General features: G+C 33.7%; 1 protein-coding gene across 3 annotated transcripts; it reads right to left on the reverse strand.

Moving 5' to 3' along the window:
• Positions 1–7977: 7977 nt before the first annotated feature.
• Positions 7978–18611, reverse strand: LOC125049172 (E3 ubiquitin-protein ligase Siah1). 3 transcript variants are annotated; one of them, XM_047648313.1, is made up of 8 exons: positions 18396–18611; positions 15719–15885; positions 13442–13610; positions 12440–12640; positions 12005–12007; positions 10507–10612; positions 9031–9155; positions 7978–8193 (listed from the first exon to the last, which is right to left on the reverse strand). In XM_047648313.1, exons 1-8 carry the CDS (start codon positions 18424–18426, stop codon positions 8105–8107), a joined length of 891 nt encoding a protein of 296 aa, XP_047504269.1. In that variant the 5' UTR covers positions 18427–18611; the 3' UTR covers positions 7978–8104. The 3 variants fall into 3 exon arrangements, with proteins under 3 accessions (XP_047504269.1, XP_047504272.1, XP_047504270.1); XM_047648316.1 differs by lacking the exon at positions 18396–18611 and adding an exon at positions 17939–18365; XM_047648314.1 differs by lacking the exon at positions 12005–12007 and having other exon boundaries at positions 18396–18610.
• Positions 18612–20330: the final 1719 nt, after the last annotated feature.

Consider the following 20330-nt stretch of genomic DNA (forward strand, 5'->3'; position numbering starts at 1 on the left):
TTATAGTGATAATGAGTATGATGCAATTATCATTTATTAAATATTATTTTATTTTTCGACGTAGTCATCTTTCAGGCTTAGAATTTTTTTCCTTTTTCTAACAATCTTCTTCCTGATCCCTTTTAAAATCGTGTACCACCGACAAAAATGTATGCTAATGTTCTTTTAACCGATGAAATAGGATCACTATGAGATAGGTTCGATGAGTATGGAGGTTATGGATTCAAAGCCAGCTTCGTGAATGGCAGCAACTTGCAACTTTGGTGCGCGGATGCGTTATCTTGCCGAAACAAAACAACTTTAGCGAGTTGGCACGCACTTGGCTCACGCAATTTATTATTTGTCCCGTGAAAGTCCTCGTATAGACTTTCATCACTTTAATTAAATTATTCGATGAATACCGATGGCTGTCCCACAATAACCACCCCAAGATCTTACCGGCGGATGTAATCACCCTATATTTCTTCGGAGTTGAAGATGACGGTATCTCCAAGTCATTTACTGTTTTTTCGTTACCGAGTAGCTTAGCCATATTTCGTCCATACTTATGAATCGACCAAACTCAAAAATCGGCGAAAATCTTATAGTATCAAACCTAAACAGCTTTATTCTGTAGTTTCTGTGCGTTCGCGAGCATACTGGGCACACTGGCACTTATTTTATACCCAAATGGAAGATAACATTACAATTCCTATAGAAATTTTAACTTCTTATGCTATAAAACAAAATGTAGCGCGACTATTTGCCAAGAAAATATTTTCAACGTTTTTAATTATTAGTTTAGTGACTACCGATGTAGGGCGACACGTGCGGGGGTCGTCGTTACTGAAAGCTCTCCCTCGCTTGAAAGCAACCCACAACGTGCAACCGTAGAATATAGAAATCTTAATACATATATATAAATTACGTGTCACGTTGTTTGTCCGCTATGGACTCCTAAACTACTTAACCGATTTCAATCAAATTTGCATACCGTGTGCAGTTTGAACTAACTTAAAAGAAAGGATAGCTTACATCTTCATTATAAATTACGTGTCACGTTGTTTGTCCGCTATGGACTCCTAAACTACTTAACCAATTTCAATCAAATTTGCATACCGTGTGCAGTTTGAAACTAACTTAAAACAAAGGATAGCTTACATCTTCATTTATACTTGTAATATTATTTTATTGCAAATTATTTGTTTATTATTTGACAGTCACAATTCTAACAGATGGCACTGTGTTGAAAGTACCAACGTTCCACATAAGCTACAATTTAATGCCATAACCACCAAAAAAGCATGGTCCCCATGACTGGTGTTCTCCTACCGTTTCCCTTGAATAGTTTACTACTATGTAATATAACAAAAACTTTAGTCTCAGCAAAGCTTGGCCGAGTCTGCTAGTATAATATATAGTTTTAATTTACCATCTCCGTAATTTTCATAGGAATTTTTTTCAAGCAAAAACTTTCGCAAACAGATATTTTTCCACTGATACTCTTGTATTGATATCTTTATCAAATCACCTAAATACAGCCTTTTAGTAATACTATTGTATAATGCAGTATACACAAATTTATAATACTGATATTAGAAAAGCTTTTAAATTTACTTCATACCTGCTCAAAAACATTTCAGTAAGGAGTACTATTTCCTTTATTGTGAAACAAATCCATCTTCGGATGTGTTGTCTTTATCGTTAAGAAAACATAGACGTGCCAAGGAAAAATAAATGTCTTTCTTGCACCTGCACAATCGACAGCTATTTTAAGTATTATTCTTGAAGAATTGTTGGAAAGTATTTTCTTCGAGAATACAAGCATCTTAGCTGGATAGTTTACATTTTGTGGAAATACAACTTGCGATAAGTATTTATAATAAGCTTATTTTTCAGACCTAACTTTGCAGACATATACGGCCATTTTATTAAACTCTGAGAAAACAGCCTGTTAGTGTAAAACAGTTTTTTCGATACAAAAATATTGTTAAAAACTAGTAGCACTACAACCCTTAGTGGTGCCACATCTGCATCTGTTTTATGATCAATCGCTGTCCTAATAGGCAAGTAGGTAATCTTCTGTACCTGACACACGCCTACTTTTTGTGTCTAAGTCATGCCGATTCTTCACAATGTTTTTTTTTCTCCGTACGAGCTATTAAATGCTCACATAGATAGAAAAGTCGGGAGCAAATATCGTAGTAATTTTAATCCACATAAGCCCGAACTTAAACTAAAGCTTTATAGTATATTACGGTGAGATATCTATATTAATGTGAGAGAAAGTTGTTGATAAGTAAGATCTCTAGTCTGATTGTTTAGTAAGGCCAAAACATGATGTCAATAACATCACGTACGTACGGGGCTGACAGACACCATCTCTCACGGCATCTTAATTATTCAAGAATCGAACCTTCAATTTATAACCTATTAATTGTGTCTTAGTGATAACTCTAGCATTTCATACAGGAATAACAACAATTGTATTAATAATAATAATAATGATCTTTATTTATGATTCGTAGCTCGACCTTCAAAGTATTGATTCTAAACTATTATTTGTTCTAAGACAAGCACTTGGTTTCTATTTGATTATTAAATCTACTAGGCACAATTGTGGCACGAACCAAGACAGTAAATATTTGCATGTCGAAGTTTATTAAGGAGAATTAATTATACAGTTCTGTCTGAGAATCGTTACTTAATTTTTAAAACCTGATTTTTGGAGTTATACTTCTTTAGGCGCGTTATGAAAAATTGATGAGAGTGAAATTTTACGATGCACAAAATTAGCAGAATGAAGTTGCCCACGGAAGATGCTACGACATTGGACATAATTTAAAAACAACATTCGAATAATAATAGAATTTATGTTACACTTAATGTAAGAGTATAATTAATATTTACTTATTTAATTTTTCAAATGTAAACTGAACTTTATTGACTATAATTACTCCTTTTCCAGTCTTTGATTATTTAATTGTAATTAATTATTTGCATGCAATCAAAAACTATTTTTAATAATGCCAAAGAAGTATAACTTCTTACGCGCGTACATAAGTACAAGCACACATTATTTAATAATACAACGGAATTTAGTTACGCCTCCACAACAAATTTTGATAAGATCCGCGAGATCAATAATACTTCAACAACCTATATTCTCTTGTAGCACTGCTTACGTTTGTTTCTGCCCTACATGGTAACAATCTTAAACGGTTCTTCTTCCTATCCGCTACACTCTTGACAGAGCGGTCGTGATTGCTATGAAGTAGTGGTAATAGAAGGGGCAGATGTAATGCGCTTCACGACGTTTCGCCATCGTTGCCTATTAGAGGTCATCCTGCTGCACTGATTGAGTGAATCTCCTACGGCAGATTTGATTTGGTAAACGCGTAGGTGACCTTCCGCGCGGTCTAGTGCCTTCTATCTTCCCCTTAAACGGTTAGTCTCTGGCAAATAAACTATTACTAAATTAAATATGCACGTAATCTAATTAAAATTGGTATAGAGAGTTGAATTTATTTATCATAAATAAATAGAGCAAATAAATTAATATTATTATTATAATTCGTGTAAAGTTTTTAAAATTCGCAATAAAGGCACCCGGTAAGTCGCATAACACGATATGAACGGATAAAAGTCTCATTTTCCTCGTAAAATAGGACTAAAACGGCGCGCAATCTCGTTCCAAAATAAAAACAATAAAAGAATTCAACTCATAATCCTCAGTAATAACGGATGGATTAAAACTTTGAACGGACGAAAATGCTTAAGCCGAGAAGTTTCCATTTGCAACTCTAGACACAATCAGGGGCTGAGTCCAATTTAAATCATTTGATGATGGGAAATTATGTTTCGATTAAAATGTTTATTCTGTACCCATTCAAAAAGGCAACGCAAATTTCAAAATTTCTGCAGATTAGTAAAATCATAATAATCACTTTATTAGTTTTTAGTTTATTGATAGGTATGCTTAAATGCCGCTAATTCCTGGGCAGTGTGACTTGGATCGTTTTCCACCATCTTCAGTTCTGCGGTATTCACCAGAGTGGGCAGTTTCCAGTGATCGTCACACTCCTATCGCTTTCACTGAGAGCTCGCCTGCTGCAGTACGCAGTCCATGAAGGCTTTGGGGTACCCACTTCATGTCGAAGTTTTCATTACGAAAACGCCTATACCAAACAGGCACTGTGCGTTCATTAGCAGTCATTTCCGAACTCAGCATTAATTGTGAGTTCTTCTTTATTAAACTCTTATTTATTTAATTTGTGATATTTACATGAAAATCTCACAAACTAAGTTTTTTCTGTGAATTTAAAGTATCTATTACTATGCAGCGATTTTTCTCGAAAGAAAGATGCGTGTCTATGTCACTAATTATTTCTGCCATAATGTTGTTTATATGTTTTCAATTCGTTATAGAGTGATGTGATAATTTAATTAGACTGGATGAAAAGAACCGAGAAAAGCTTCATTTCCTAACATCTTAAAAAGCAATATTTCTGCAATATGTCTGCGGCTGTAGGTGAACAATGATAAGGCACATAAAAGTCTTCATACAGAATTGTACGTATGAGAAACATTTTTATACCGAAATAAGCTTTATTACACAGGCACAAATTTCATTTATGAATGTATAGGAGTACAAGTCTACTTGTGAATGATAAACGCCTGACACAGTTTTTGCTAACAATAACGTCGCTAGTCGTTTTGTAAGGATATGTTCTTGAACTTTCTTTAGATTTGAATAAGCTTTTGTGTAACATGTGTGTATGAAATAAAGGAGGTCCCTGTTATTTTTACTATTTATTTGAAACTAGCTTCGTTTCGCCCTAATATGATTTTTTACATAGCCTTTTTCCAATTTGCCTCCATAAAAACCTACCTCGGAGCTCAAGACACAAATTTAAAAAAAATACTCAAATTGTTTCAGCTGTCTTCGAGTTTTGCCCTTCGCAACATATTTATTTATATAGATAAAGATAAGATTATACACAATAATACTAATTTCCCGTAACTAATATAGAGTCGCGCAGATTTCTTTGGAACCAGGAACAATCACGTCCGAAAAAATATTTAAAAAAGAATTTAACATGTTAAAATCTTTTTTATGCTCTAGTTAATCGAAGTTTAATAATTCCATTTTTCTAACATCAAAATGTCCTAAACTATATGCTTCCGATTTCCGTATAAATTCGCACGATATTTTAGTACCAACGTGAAAATAATCCTAAATGATAACGCATAGTCGTTGCTAAGAGTGTTACAAACTTTCGAATTAGTATTAGAATTTACATTAAAAAAGGTAATGTATTCATTGAGTTGGTAAAAATTTACGCCACGTGCAAAAAGTCATTAAAACTTTTCAGTACTGCTACAGTGCTGTTTATGAATAAACTTTATATAAAGGTTTAACAAATCCGAAACTTATCGCATCGGAGAGCTGTAGGGACTCACTACATCCCTAGGAAATACAATATTCAATTTCTACATTTCACCACTGAGCACATATTTACGGATTTATTCATTTATAAGTTTTATATTGTTTTTTTTTTGGATATGTCAAATTGTAGTATTTGGTCCTTATAGTTCGTTTTGATTAATTACGAAGTAGCAAAGAAGTTCTTATTAGCTTGAATTGTAATGATAATCGTTAAAATAAAAGAATATTGCTTTTGGAATTTATAGACGAAGTTGTAGCTAATATAACACAATATTAATAATAATAACTTATTTATTTCAGATTATTATTTTATTTTATATCCATATTGTATGTAGTTTTAGTTACAGTTAGTAGCAATTCGATCTTAGTTGCTATGGTAATATTGGTTAGTAAACAAATAAAATCTCTTTTTTTCTGAAGAGCATACCTACGTTTTTAAGAACACATATATATATGCGTGTTCTTATAAGATTTGTGCATGTGTGTATGCGTGCGTGATATTAATGTAAGGGCCTCCGAAATTAACACAGAGATTATTTTCTTTACAACCAGGAAGAAAATCCCATTGCGATAGCAATATTATTATAATTAAATTACACTGAATTACAATTTTAATAAGAGGCGTTTTAATAAAGAAATAAAATAAATAATGAAGAGATAATGGTTACCCAAACAGAGGTAATTTCTGGCGTTTGCCGTACATTATTTTGTGACATGATCTTAAACGGTATGGTTATATTATTATAGTATTAAATTCTGATGTATGTAGTCCCTCGAGCAGTAAAACAAAACAAACTTTCGATAAAAAGTCAAAGTTTTGCATCAGATTGTTTCCTTACTTTGAATTTTTTCACAGAACTTCGACCATAGCAGTTAATTTAGAATTTTTCGTGTGTCATTTTTATTAATCCTTCTGACATTTTACACAAAGGGAACCACAACTCATTCTATGACCTTTGAAACACGTTTTAAACTAAGTTTCACTATGGGATTTGGTACTTTTATACTCTGTGTTTAAGATCTAAGATATTTTCTAAAAATATTAAGTAGTATTTACTAGCAGCAGAGCCCGTGAAAAGGATGGCTACAATATTGACCTCATCTCACAGATATAATTAAACCCGTTTTTATCCTGTACAGCTGAATATGATTTTTTTTTACTGTGTTACTGCTCAGTCAGGGTTAGAGAATCGGTGTATTCGCCATGACGCTTTAACATCGTACACTTGTTTTTCACCTTTTACCTTTGTTTTTATCGTAACTATATCTAACAATACAATATCGTCGAGCGACGACGCGGAACTTTTTATTTGCAAACAACAAGAGACGTGGCATTTTGCGCCTCAACTGGCAACGTCGCACAACAGCGGGCAACGTTGCCAGTTGTTGTGCGTTCTCGAGCACGTTCAAATGTTGCTAAATTAAAACTTGTTTTATTAATGACCTTAGGGAGATTGAGACCCACAATTGTTTTCAGAACAGACCAACGAGTAGGCGATCGACCTCAACTTCTGCCATCACCCCTCCCCACCATTACCGTTTGTTGAGACTATCCTGGTAATCTTAAGCTTGTTAATTGACAGTTAGTAATCTTTAGTTAATGGAGAAAGGACTTGTTGCCTCTTTTTGCAGTCCATAATAACCGCAACATTCTCCTTCAACATCATCGAATGCCTCACTTTCGGTTCGGTAAATGAATAAAACACTTATGAAATCTACGTTTATTCACTAAAATAACATTTGTACCCTGAAGTTTAAGAACTAATTAACTATTACTTTGTATCAAAATATTAATTAATTTTAAACAATCTCCTCGTTTGATATTGAATATGCGAATGATAAACCAAATTGCTTGTATTCAACTTTAATTAACTTGCTTAATAATAGTTATATAAAGCTTGCGTATTTTCCGCTATAATTTTTGAATGAAGACAACCTATGGTTTCCAAATATATTCGAGCTCTGTAGCTTAGTAAAAAAAATACTTAAAGCACGGCTCTTTGTTCATGCGGTTCAATTAGTAATATCGAGATATTTTGATGAAATTTAATTATAAATGTTATAATTTGTAATTTATTTTTAAGATAGAATATTTTTTTATAATTAATTGGACTTTAGAAACAATAAATAAGATACCATACAACATTTTAGATTGTATATTGAACATGTATTTTAAAATAAAGATTTATATATATCCTGCCCTTAAAGTTTCGTACCATGTATACATTTTAAAAAGAGACTATTATAAATAATTTTTATTTAGTATATAAATTATTAATCTCGCATGCTTCACACGTATTAAAACGTTTAAATATGCGATAAATACGTTTAAATCCCATTATTCTGAAATCGATTTTAAATATACTTGCATAAATAGGATAAATAAACACGAACAATATCATAAGAAATGTAGAATACAACTTAACTTATTTAATATAATATACCCTTTCTTCAAAAAATAAATTACTCAAGTGCACTATTATAACTCTTTCATCCTTGTCTGACAAATTGTTTTTACGCGGTGATGAAAAGAGACAGACTTTTTTTTATGACTAAACGGGAAGGGACTAAACTTTCCATTTCTATATGAAATTTAAAAACACGTACACAAAGCAAGTACACGCCAATCAGGAATGCATAGTTAATACACACAAAATATTAAATCCGTACAAATATCTATTCTTCTTCTTTGTAATCGCTGTTTAGCAATATAAGGCTCTCACTTGCTGTGGGCGTTTCGAAAAGAGGCAAGTTTTCCACTTCACCTGAAATATATTTAGAAAATAGAACATTTAAATATATATTAGTGGGTAGTTAGAGACTCGTGACATTCGATGACAAAATTTGTATTCTATTATAATGTTTGAAACAATTTTTTACATGACATTTTTAAATTACTTAGACAGATGACCTGTTCCAAATATGCCTACAAACACCTGTATTTGGTTGATGGTCTTGGATGCAGTAATAGCATACACTCAAGTGACATGACCTCGAATGTTTTTGATTAGAATAAACTTCTTTAAACCTATCTATAAATCACTTTTTTGACGTGAAACGTCTTTAAAATCGTTTTAGTCGGGTGACATGTTCAGAAACTTGTGTCACACCAAAACCTCTCGAGCGCGATCGTAGGTATAACGAGAGAGAGACGGACCGATCTCCCGTCTCATCTCGAGCGCTGCCAGTCATTCCGTGAATGTATGAAGAAAAATGTATATCATAGTCGAATAAGTAAACAATTTCGGGTGTAAAATGACACCCGAAATTTATCATCAAAAGTGTGAATAAAACGACAGATGTAATTTAAAATTTGAAAAAATGGTTATCTTCATTAATTCCTTACTTCCCAAAAACTTATATCACCAATAAGACGTTATCACGTAAACATCTCGATCGTACACCTACTTTACAAACAACCAATATTTTTATCAGCAATTGCAATCTTAATGGAGATTTATTTATTTAAAAAGATTTATTAATAATACAGTAAACTTGCCATAAAGGCTTATTGATTTAGTGTGTATGCTTCAGTGAATTATAAGTCTGAACAAACAGGACAAATCGGTTATAATTTGCATAAATATTTGCATTCAACTCACCAATTCGAACAGTGAAATTAATTGATTCACTTTCGTCCAGCATGGAAAATATATTTTCAATAGGAATGAAGACGTTTTGTGTATGCTCCAGAAAATCAGCATCCTTTTCGCATTTACAAGGACGTCTATAATAAAAAATATATAATTATAAATACAGTTATACAATTAAATAATTGATCGAAGATTATCTCACAGGAACGAAATCAATTAATTATTTAATGGCATTAAGAGTGGAGTGTACCCTTGATTCAAGGAAATTCATGAGAAAATAGTTATGGTGTATTAATTTAAAGGTTTATATATGAGATATCTTTGATATGATGCGATATCTGTTATTGAAACCAGTTAAATAATATGAGATAGTGTGACGCACATCGGACCAATAAAGTATATAATTGCGGAAACTGAGTCCACCAACCCTAATATGAGATAATGAGGAATATGACGACCTCATGTATTGGTATTACCATGTTATTACCATAACTGTATACCGTATTGTATATTATGTAGGTATATACACAGTTATGGTGAATAAAAAACAATAATGCGAATGTTTCTTTACCATCGTGTTATATAAAACTCAAGTAAGAGATAGGGCTGGCACATTCCCACAATCATCGCTGTGTTGAAATGTAAGTGTGATGTTTCCCCGGAAATCGAAACTAGAATCCCACTAACCAATCACGTGGAGAAAGCTTTATATAGTTTATAAATAGATATTACTCGTTAATCGCTAAAATAAATTTAAATTTAACAACTTGTAACGAAATTTTATGATAATAGCCTATATAAAAGAAGGAGGCAAACGGGCAGGAGGCTCACCTAATATTAAGTGATACCGAATACTCACATTGCAAGAAGGCTCGCAAGTGCGTTGCCGGCCTTATAAGAATTGGTACGCTCTTTTCGGTTCGGAAATACTTCTGTGGGCAGCTGGTTCCACATAGGGGTGGTGCGCGGCAAAAACTGCGTTAAGAAACGCTCAGCGCTCAACGCTATATATTACTAAATTTAATCCTTGTCGACTTATCACGGTTAAGACGAAATAATTTGGCCTTTATCCAAATCCTTAGACGTCTCTAAGGAAATGATTCCGAATTTTAAGAAAGTTTGACACGATATCTTTTACAAAAGGCGGTTAAGCCATTTTGTTTTTCGACGAAAACCTTTTAAACTTTAATAATGGGGGCCTCATAGCCTAGCGGTCTTATTAAGTGGCAGCTAGGTGAGGGGTACCGGGTTCGATTCCCGGTTCGAGGGCAAGTTTTAATTTAATTAAAATTTGTTCTCGGCCTTTGGGAGGGTTGTGCGGTACCGGGCGAGTGCTTAAACCGTACATAGAGGACACGGTCAAATTTCTAAAGACAAACACGAATTATAAAAAATTCTATACTTGACGCTGGCTAATGCACAAATCGTGCTAGAACCATTAAAAAAAAACTTTAATAATATGCTGCATTTTTGGGGTTTCCTTACCTATACACGATTCTCTTGCTTGGAACATTAGGCAGAAATATGTCGACCTCAAAATAGAATTTCTCAGCTTGATCGTCATTTACCAGAACTGTCCACATCATTCTTCCTGAAAAAATGTTTCATACAGTTTACCCTGAATAGGGGAGGAAGGTGATACATTAATTTCTTTGTCCGACGGGTGACCCATAAGTAAAATTGCGCAGAGTAGCTATGTCAGTTTATATATAGCATTTAATTGTACCATTATAATAATAATATAATCAATGGCGCTACAACCTTTTTAGGTCTGGGCCTCAGATTTCTGTATCTGTTTCATGATCATTTGTTAATCTAATAGGCAAGTAGGTGATCAGCCTTCTGTGCCTGACGCACGCCGTTGACTTTTTGAGTCTAAGTCAAGCCGGTTTCCTCACGACGTTTTCACCGTTGGAGTGAATGTTCAATGCGCACATAGAAAGAAAATCCATTGGTGCACAGCCGGGGATCGAACCTACGACCTCAGGGATGAGGGTCGCACGGTGAAGCCACTAGGCCAACGCTGCTCTTACCATTATATTACGGCCTAAATGAAGGGTAAAATGTGTGTCGATATTAAAATAGGAATGGACTGGAATGGAATTTTTTAACTAAGTTTTTTTAACGATCAGTAAGGCAGTTCTCCGCCTGATAACGTGATACTCCGATGATGTCGCAGAAATTTAGGCTATTAGATTGATATAATAAAGAGTGCGGCTGTGTCTGCGCACACACTAGTACATCCTGCGCGCAGCGAGTTGAGGCCAACGTCTCCTTGCGCGCCGCAGCCCCCACCAAGAGTTACAAGTTCGATCCCGTACCGCCCTGTATCAGCAGGGCGCGAGCCAACATTCCACCCGAAGGGGGCATTGCCCCGGACGGGCCTAAACACACCCCTCTAGAGGGAGTGTGTAGTAATATCCGCGACTAGTACATCTCAATAGAGAATTTATAGAAACTAGCGTAATATGTAAATGCCTAAAAAGATTAAGTATATTCCTTATAGGTTTTTAAACATAATCGAATATTGACCATAGTTCAAATTACTTTGAAAGTATTTTAATTAAGAACCTTTAAACTCATAGTAACAGTTAGGGTACTCCTACAATGTTTGCTAATGGAAATTCAATTACGAAAAAGATTATCTTTTATAGGCATTTTCACAGAAGCGATTTTATAATAATACGATAGAATAATACAATAATTATTATATGGCACTAAAAGTGAAGCGTGTCTGTAATTGTATTCTAATTATCTACACCGATAATTTTACAATAAAAAAAATACAATTAATTAAAAAATACCTACATCTTATAACTAATGATTTATTATTAAAACACTAATTCGACTGCCCTTTTTTGAAACGTAAGTCTAAATCTAGTCCCAAGAGTTAATAGACATTTTAAGATAATTTTGATAATGAAAAACATAGTACATATTACAAAACCAACATACAAACTGTAGAAAATATTAATTTTGTTACCTTCTATTCAGCCGTGAGAGCAAAATAAAATAAATATTCATGAATAAATTTCATAGGTACTGGATACACTTAAGTATAACTCGATTGAGAAAGATTTCATATATTAATTAGTTTATTCACTTCACAATCTGACTGAGCTTTTTTGTAAATTATTCGAACTAGAATGTAATGGTTACATAAATTATTTGTAAGCTTTTATTAAATTTAAATGAAAGTCAGTGCTTAGTGCCACCACAAATTAATACATATCACAGATTGACATTTAAAAACTATTTGATGTTAAGATCCCATTCCTAAATCATTTTAAAAACGATGTAGAAAACATATGAATGTCTCTATAAAACAAACCAGATCGACTATGTTTGTAGTGAGCAAAGTATCACGTGTTAATTTGTATAAGAAGTTCATTATAATTTCTTATAACACTATACATACCGCCTTTTCTGTCATATATTTGATAAACGTTAAAAATTCTCTCATAGCATTTCAGTAGGAAGTAGTTTAGGACCGGCTCCGTCCGTTTTCCATTCCACTTGTCGTTGACAGTGATGAAAGGTAGGTCAGTAACCTTCTCCTTATGTTCAGCAAAACAGTGGTCCATCCATTCTCCAGCTCTGCCTTCCCATATGCACTCACCTATATGAGGAATAAAGAAAGTGGTTATTTAGGCCATAAAAATTAAATCGGAACAAAAATATCTGTTGAGAATCCGGTATAATAACTACGTATTAAGATACGTTTAATAAATTGCAATTATTTATTTCGTATTTCATTTTATCAAACTCTCCCTACGTTTGGCGTACTTAACAGAGGTCATGGTCACGTTTATTACGTTCAAAAAACGTATTTTTTTGCATCTTCATTGATTTTAATACAAAACATCACATAGATATGTTATCACAGGTACACCAGGTCAGAACAAATTATACTATAATTTACTTTTTATCCTCTTATTCATAAATACAAATCTGACTAGTACTCTTTCGTCGTTTTCGGTACGTTTGCGCTGTGATGAAAAGAGACAGGAGTACATTAATCAGAACGGTGGAGGGTAACAGCATTTTTTAAACCCTTAAAATTTTACTAACGTTAGGATTAAGAGTCAGATAAAGGTTTTGGAAAATAGTGTTAATAAAGTTAAAGTTTCAACGATTTTCAACAAGTTCATTTTTCTGCGCCTGCCAACTGGAAAAAGTTATTATTTTTTCCAGGTAAACCCCAGATCATCCATTAATATTATTAGCCGTATAAAATTTACCACAGCGTAAGGTATTCAAGAGTTATGTATCTATACAGTGGTTGCCTGGTAGAGATCGCTCGAAAGCGATAAGGCCGCCAGTTGCTCTCCCTTTTATTTAATTATGTCAATTGTACTTATGTATATGCAACGAAGTGTTAATAAATAAATAAATATACTGAGTCTTAGTCGTCACTTACCATAAACTCTAGCCATAAAACATTTTATGATCCGATATTGACAATGTGCAATATGCTTCTCGAGCAACGCAAGATTTGCGTGCTTCGGACATCCCTCGTTGGTGCAGGGGAACATCATTTTATTCGCTAATGACTCTAAAATCTGAGATCGGATCAGCGCGAACTCTTTCTAAAAGAAAAGGAATATTTAATATCATCATCTACTCTTATATGAAGAGGTTTGATCACCATTATAATCCTACATTTTCCCTAATGAAAAAGGCTATATTGAAAAACGTTAGAAAAACTTCCATAATGTAACCCAAGGTGTCAAAATACCAATTAAAGGCCTATACACTGCGAAAACTATAAAAAATGGAGCAAATACATAATATAGACATCAATATCTATAAGACGTATTACAGGACTATTACATATTTAATCAAATACCCACTAAAACTTAAAATTGTTTTTTAAGTAAAGGGGTTTTATTGAAAATAAGAAATACAATATAGACAGTTTACTAAAAGCTTAAAAATAATACCGTTGGTCCTAGGTACCAATCATCATACCACTCTCCTTATCAAACTGGGGCATTGATGAAACAAACTAAAAACGTTAGGTGAATTAGGTTCGATGGCGGTTACTGTATTGGACATGTTCAAATGAAACACTTTGTTTGAAGCTGAGTAACAACTGACTGAAATGGTTTAAAATATGAGCTTATAACTAACATAAAATTAGGGGTAGTGGGGTTGCGACGTCTTATTGAGTTAACACTTATGTTGTTGGTTTGGCCATGTAGAATGAGAACGAGAAGATACAATACAATCGTAGATGGTGAAGTGGGGTCGGGTAGACCTAGTCGGACATACCTGGACCTAATTCAGGAAGCACTGGAAAAGGGACAAGTTCAAAGTTCCCATAACCGACAAGCGTGCGGGGTGAATGAAAGTGTATAAACCGAGAGAGATAGCAACCGTAGCATCGCAACCGTAGCGCCCGGAACAACCGTAGCGACCAGAGCAACCGTAGCAACCAGAGCAACCGTAACAACCGTAAAAAACATATTGCTACATAACTAGGTTTTACTTATTTTTACGATAGGTAGAAAAATTCTCAGCCTTCACTCATTCATTCTATTTCGTTTGAAATAGGCAAAATCTGTAATTCGAAATTTAAAAAGAAACTGCCACAAAATATATGAAATTTCTACGCTGACCAGTTTGGAAGTACAAAATACGCTGGAAAAATACTGAAATAGTTTACTAGACACTATCGTAGTCCATTTTTAGGGTTCCGTAGCCAAAACAAAAAACCAGGACCTTTGTAAATTAGTCATATATCTGTCCGTTTTAGATTATGGGACTATACAGTAGAAACCATATGAGATGTATTCCGTAACCCGTATAGCACTGAAGTTCATAATACAATTTTTTCTCAAAGGTAATCGTTTAAAAGATATATACAAAGTGATATAATGAGAATTTCCTTATCTAAATTTTAAAATTAGAGACAAATCTAAAAAATATTTGCTGCCATATGAGGACTCATTTATTAACATATCAATAACATTTTTGAACGATATATATTCACTAGTTTTTAGGCACTGTATGTTCATAAACCCTAAATATAACATTGTATTATTGCATAAGACATATTTTATACGCACACTATAAAAAAAAATTGGCGATAAGGAACTTTTCATGGCCCAGTACGACTCGCCTATATTTTCTTGTACTTTATAGATTTGATTTAAAGTTTAGATATTATCTAATTTAAATATGTATATGAGTGTATTAATACATTTTTGATGACAGTAACAATAAAACAAATATTAGTGGGATGGGAATTTCGTACTCAAAGTAAGAGAGATCCCGTACCAAGCCTAAACAATACCATTTGTACCAATTGTACTATAAGAAACAATTTTTTTTGCTGGTGACTCGGATTCAATCTTATAAAAAACAGCAAAAAACTTCCCTCACATATGCAAATTCATGTCAAACGTCGCAGCGTTGCCACGGTGAAAAAATATAAACATACAGTATCTTACATAAATAATATAAAACGTTTTCATAAAACATAAAACCAGTGGTGCTACAATCTTTAGGATTAGGTCTCTGTATCTGTGCCGTGATTATATTATCTTAATAAGGAAGTGAGTGACCATACATTTTCAAGTCTAGTGTTAATTACGAACCATTCGTGCACAACGGGATTGTAAGTCGAGTCAAACTTGAGTGCTACTAGCCCGACTGTGAGGCTTTTTTATAGAGTAAAGGATAACATACTAACCTTGCAAACATGACATTGGTAGCTCTTCTCATAGCAGAGCCCACATATACTATGTCCATCCACACATAGATATATTGGAGGCTTCATATATTTGTTACATTTTGTACACGTTAGGTCCTTTATTAGGCTCTCGTAGTGATCTGTTTCTAGGAGCGTGCTTAGAACCACTGCAAAAAAAAAATGTAGTTTTTTAATTATTTGTTTATGCCTGGCTTAAAGAGAATTTTTCGGTAAAACAATAGAGATCCAATTACAGTCTGGAGGCTTGCCTCAACCACGCACGCGCACCCGTTAAAACCAAATCTAATATCAACAGCATCGGTCAGGTCTACCCGCGAAAAGTCATAAAGAGAAAATTTTTAGACTAAGGTACTTTTACTGCATTTTAGCGCAGTAATTACAAATAAAAAAAACGATTCTGATTTCTCAACACATGTCTATGTTTGTCTAAATGTAATAGATTATAGATAGACTTTTACGATATCATAACGACTGTAATTAAACATAATTCGATACAACAAAACCAGTTACAAAAAAGAATTGCTCTCGTGAAAATTTAAAAGCAAAACACACAATTTTCTTTAACTTTATACGGTAATGTACCTTAATAGAATGTAATAAAGTCGATATTGCCACATTTACCCGTATAAATCCGTCCTTTGTTATGTTAATCCCCGTATAACATAAGAAACCTTACTGTAACCCTGGTTATAATGGTAACTCAAGATGGCAAAAATAAATTGTATGACCCATATTACACATGTCATAATTATGAATGAAGACTTCGACTTAATTCATTACTATTGATTAATTCATATGAAAAGTCTTTTAGTTGCGTTAGGAGTAGAATTGCGTGAATATATTTTTATCGGTGTATGCCGTGATTTGATTGATAGATAAGACGTAAGTAAAGATAATAGAGTTATACAATTTACATACTCTTTTTCACTTCTTATATAGCTCCTCCGTCCGCGGACCGTTTTATATGATTCAGAACTTAAATGTTTGATATCTGCCTATTGGTCCCATAGAAAGGGTTTTGTTTACGCATGCATATTTTTATGGGACATTAACTCATTAATTTTTTTAATGTACTTTGAAAAAAGGAATTAATAATTTCATTATAGTGTTACAAGTGATTCATTCGTGATAATGAACATCACACCTCAGACTGGAGAGACTGGCTGCCAAAAACACAGGGAATCCTAATGAGGGTGCTAGTGCACTATATTTTACCTAAATATCCTGTTATTGTGTATGATAAAGTTTTTTTTTTCAAATACAATTACAAATTCAACCAAAAATATATCAATTATATTTTAAAACTTTTCTAACAGAAAACAAAGTCTGACCACGCTAGATATAACGCAAATCTACGACTCGTATTAAATACCAGACGTATTCCTGAAATCTTTATAAGCCTTAAATTAACAGTATAACTGCCTTAATGCTTTGCTCTAATATAAATTTAAACTTGCTTTAAATCAAGTATACGACTACTATCACTAATGAGTTTGAACTTAAATTGCTATAACTTATAATTTAAATAGCAATATTAAAATATCATATTACCTCACTAGCTATATTTACGAGCGTTTAATATTAAATTTCGCAGTGTTAGCTCTGCGTGATAATAAATACGCTCACCTGTACTGCTAGTATATACTTTAAAGTACAGTATATATACGTTAAATAAAGTTCTTTTTAATTCAAAGAGATAATTAGTATTAGTTAGTGTACATCATATCCGTATTCATAACCGTACTATTAGTGTAAAATGTTAATAATGTGTCACGTTCATTTGTTAAGTGACTCGAGAGCGGACAAAATATCTGCTAGCTATTTGAAGCTTATAGTACGGAATACAGCCCTGCGATTCTGTAACTCACTTCACGAACTCATACAGCGGTTTTCGCATCGGCGGTCGCTCTCAAATCAGTCGTAAAGCAGTCATTTTATGATTTGGCATTCTGAAAAGGTGGGAGCTTGTACTTTATTGTTTATCAGAATGCCAAATCATAAAATGACTGCTTCACGACTGATTTGAGAGAGACCGCCGATGCGAAAACCGCTGTGTGAGTTCGTGAAGTGAGTTACAGAATCGCAGGGCAGGTTAAAGTTATTAAGAATTTTAAGTCGTGTGTTTATAATGAAAGTTGACTTCAATTAGTTATGTGATTCAGCTAAGAATGAGAAGAATGTAGCGTGTGTGCTAAATACCAATTCACTGAAAGTAAAATCCCGTTTTGACTGGTTCGAAGGCGTTTTCACTCCATACAGTTACTAAGTTAGTAAAATAAGTTGCTTAAAATATATCATATACTGTTCCTTTTCATAAATATATACTAATAATGAGCAATGCATTGCTTATTTTTTAGCCATCCATTTGACAATTATCCAAAGTATTTATATTTCAAGTAACATAAGTCACACAAAAACACAATCACAAAAATTAACATATTTCGACCCACTTCTCTCGTATGAGAGATATTAAAACGTATATTTTACGCGCATCGCCTAAAACCAATCATATTTAGTGCAGCAAAATCAGGGCAGACGATAGCATACTAAAATATGATTTACTATTGCGACACCCATATGTTATGTTAATAATATTGCCTAGTCACTTTAACACATATTTGTTCTCATCACTGATTACACAACACAAAATACTAACATTTTCTTCCGGATGCAGAACACTCGGACATTTTAACACAACGTATCAATACCACATTAAGTATACACAATACCGTTCACTGTGTGATTAACTCCTAATCTATACATTTGTGATAACGTCTGATCGCGATTGTACTGTTTGTTGGCGACAGAATCGTCGGCAGTCTATATTTAATGCGGCAAGGTCGCGTACTAGCTTCGAGTGGACTGACCAACTGTGCCAGTTCGTTCAATCTTGTTTGTCTAGAACTATGCGCGACATGCCAGATCCATTTATATCATATCTTTTAAAGGGAGAAATTATAATGCTTATACAATGGTATTAACAACAATTGTTAACAATTCAGCGATTGGTCAAGTAGTCCTGTGGGCAGTGGATCATGGAGTAGAACCCTTTGTTTATGATTTTTAGGTTCAGTGACCCGGCCTTCTGTGTTTTAAATTCAAAGTAATTATTGAAACTCAGGAGCATTCCGATATTAATTTAGTAGATGTTCCCGCGTTTACATATATTTTTAAGATCAGTGCACATGGTTCACTGTTTCTCAATAAAAATAGCTAATTGAATTATTTTAGAACGAATCTTTTACGATGTTATGTTTATAGTGATAACAAAGACACATTCGCCCTGGGGTTAAAAATACTTAACTATTAACTGTAGCTCTCGGCTAACTTTGGCGTTTAAGTAGTTTTGCCTTAGTAGCTTCAGCATGTAATTCTCATCCCTGAGGTCAACCTCATCACGTAAGTCTGCTGTGCACACACCGCTCGTATGGAGAAGGAAACCTCGTGGAAAAACTGGCGTTTAGACCCAAAAAGTTGACGACGTGTGTGCAATGAAGGCTGATCCCCGACTTGCCTATTAGATAAAGCAAGTAACAAAGTAAGCAAGGTACTCGCGAGCCCTATGGCATTGAGAGAGTCCATGGGCGGCGGTATCACTTAACATCAAGCCTCCTGCCCGTTTGCCCCCTGTTCTATTAAAAAAAAAATGATCACGAAACAGATACAAATCTAAAGCCCATACCTAATGTAGCGACATTCTTTGATAACTTCACCGCGACGAGTAATAGACGACCTCTGCGCATGTTAAAACTGCTGTTCGCATACCTACACATCACTGGATGACCTCATCAAGACGTTATTGGGCAGAATAATACTCCAATATTAAAATGAATTAAATTCCAAGCAGATATTAAGTTATCATCAATATGGGACATTTGTTTGGCTTAGGACTTAGGACTGTTGGTGAAAGAATATAAGCGGTTATTATGTAATTTGACTAATAACTGTACTAAATATGTGTTAATATCTGTTTTTGGCATATGTTATAGTAAATATTTGATTTTTAGCTGTTATACATTTCTATGAACTTTGTCCATACTAATATATTTTGATCTAATAAATCACGTTTGTTACGCCCCAATTTTCCATTGTAATCAGTAATAAATATAGTACATTCTTGTTTCTGAAACATAGAGATTAAATAAGTAGAAATCAAATCGTAGATTAGACAGCCGCAGTGTATGTGCGTCAATAGATTATCGCTTATTGATAATGATGATAAATAATAATTGTCGCCTACATACTGAAATAACTACGACTGCTGAAACTAACTATGAACTTGAGTCAGTATGTACTGAAATTCATATAGGTTTGCGTGGTCATTGGTAGCTCGACTTTGATTACCTCCTTCAGTTTTTTTGATGTTTGTTAGTAACAAGATCCTAGGAAATGTGTTATACTGAGTAGGTATTGGTTGAAATCTAAAGAGACTGCGCGTCGATACATTTCAGCCAGAACTAGTGTTGACAGTTAATTTTTTTTTTAAATCCAATGAACGGAAGGAAATCAATTCGACGTGTAATGTTTTGTAATAAAACAAATTAAATATATTTATTTTGTGTCCATATGTATTTACTATATTCCAGTAACA

The sequence above is a fragment of the Pieris napi genome, chromosome 4 (assembly GCF_905475465.1).
Source record: "Pieris napi chromosome 4, ilPieNapi1.2, whole genome shotgun sequence".
NCBI lineage: Eukaryota > Metazoa > Arthropoda > Insecta > Lepidoptera > Pieridae > Pieris > Pieris napi.

Bases quoted from the DNA above. Each gene is read 5' to 3' on its own strand.
- LOC125049172 (XM_047648313.1), bottom strand. From the start codon at position 18,426: ATGTCCGAGTGTTCTGCATCCGGAAGAAAAT. The intron at 15,886-18,395 runs GTTAGTATTTTG...TTTTTTTTGCAG, and splicing joins TTCTGCATCCGGAAGAAAAT to TGGTTCTAAGCACGCTCCTA. The intron at 8,194-9,030 runs GTGAGTTGAATG...AATATATTTCAG, and splicing joins TAATTTCACTGTTCGAATTG to GTGAAGTGGAAAACTTGCCT.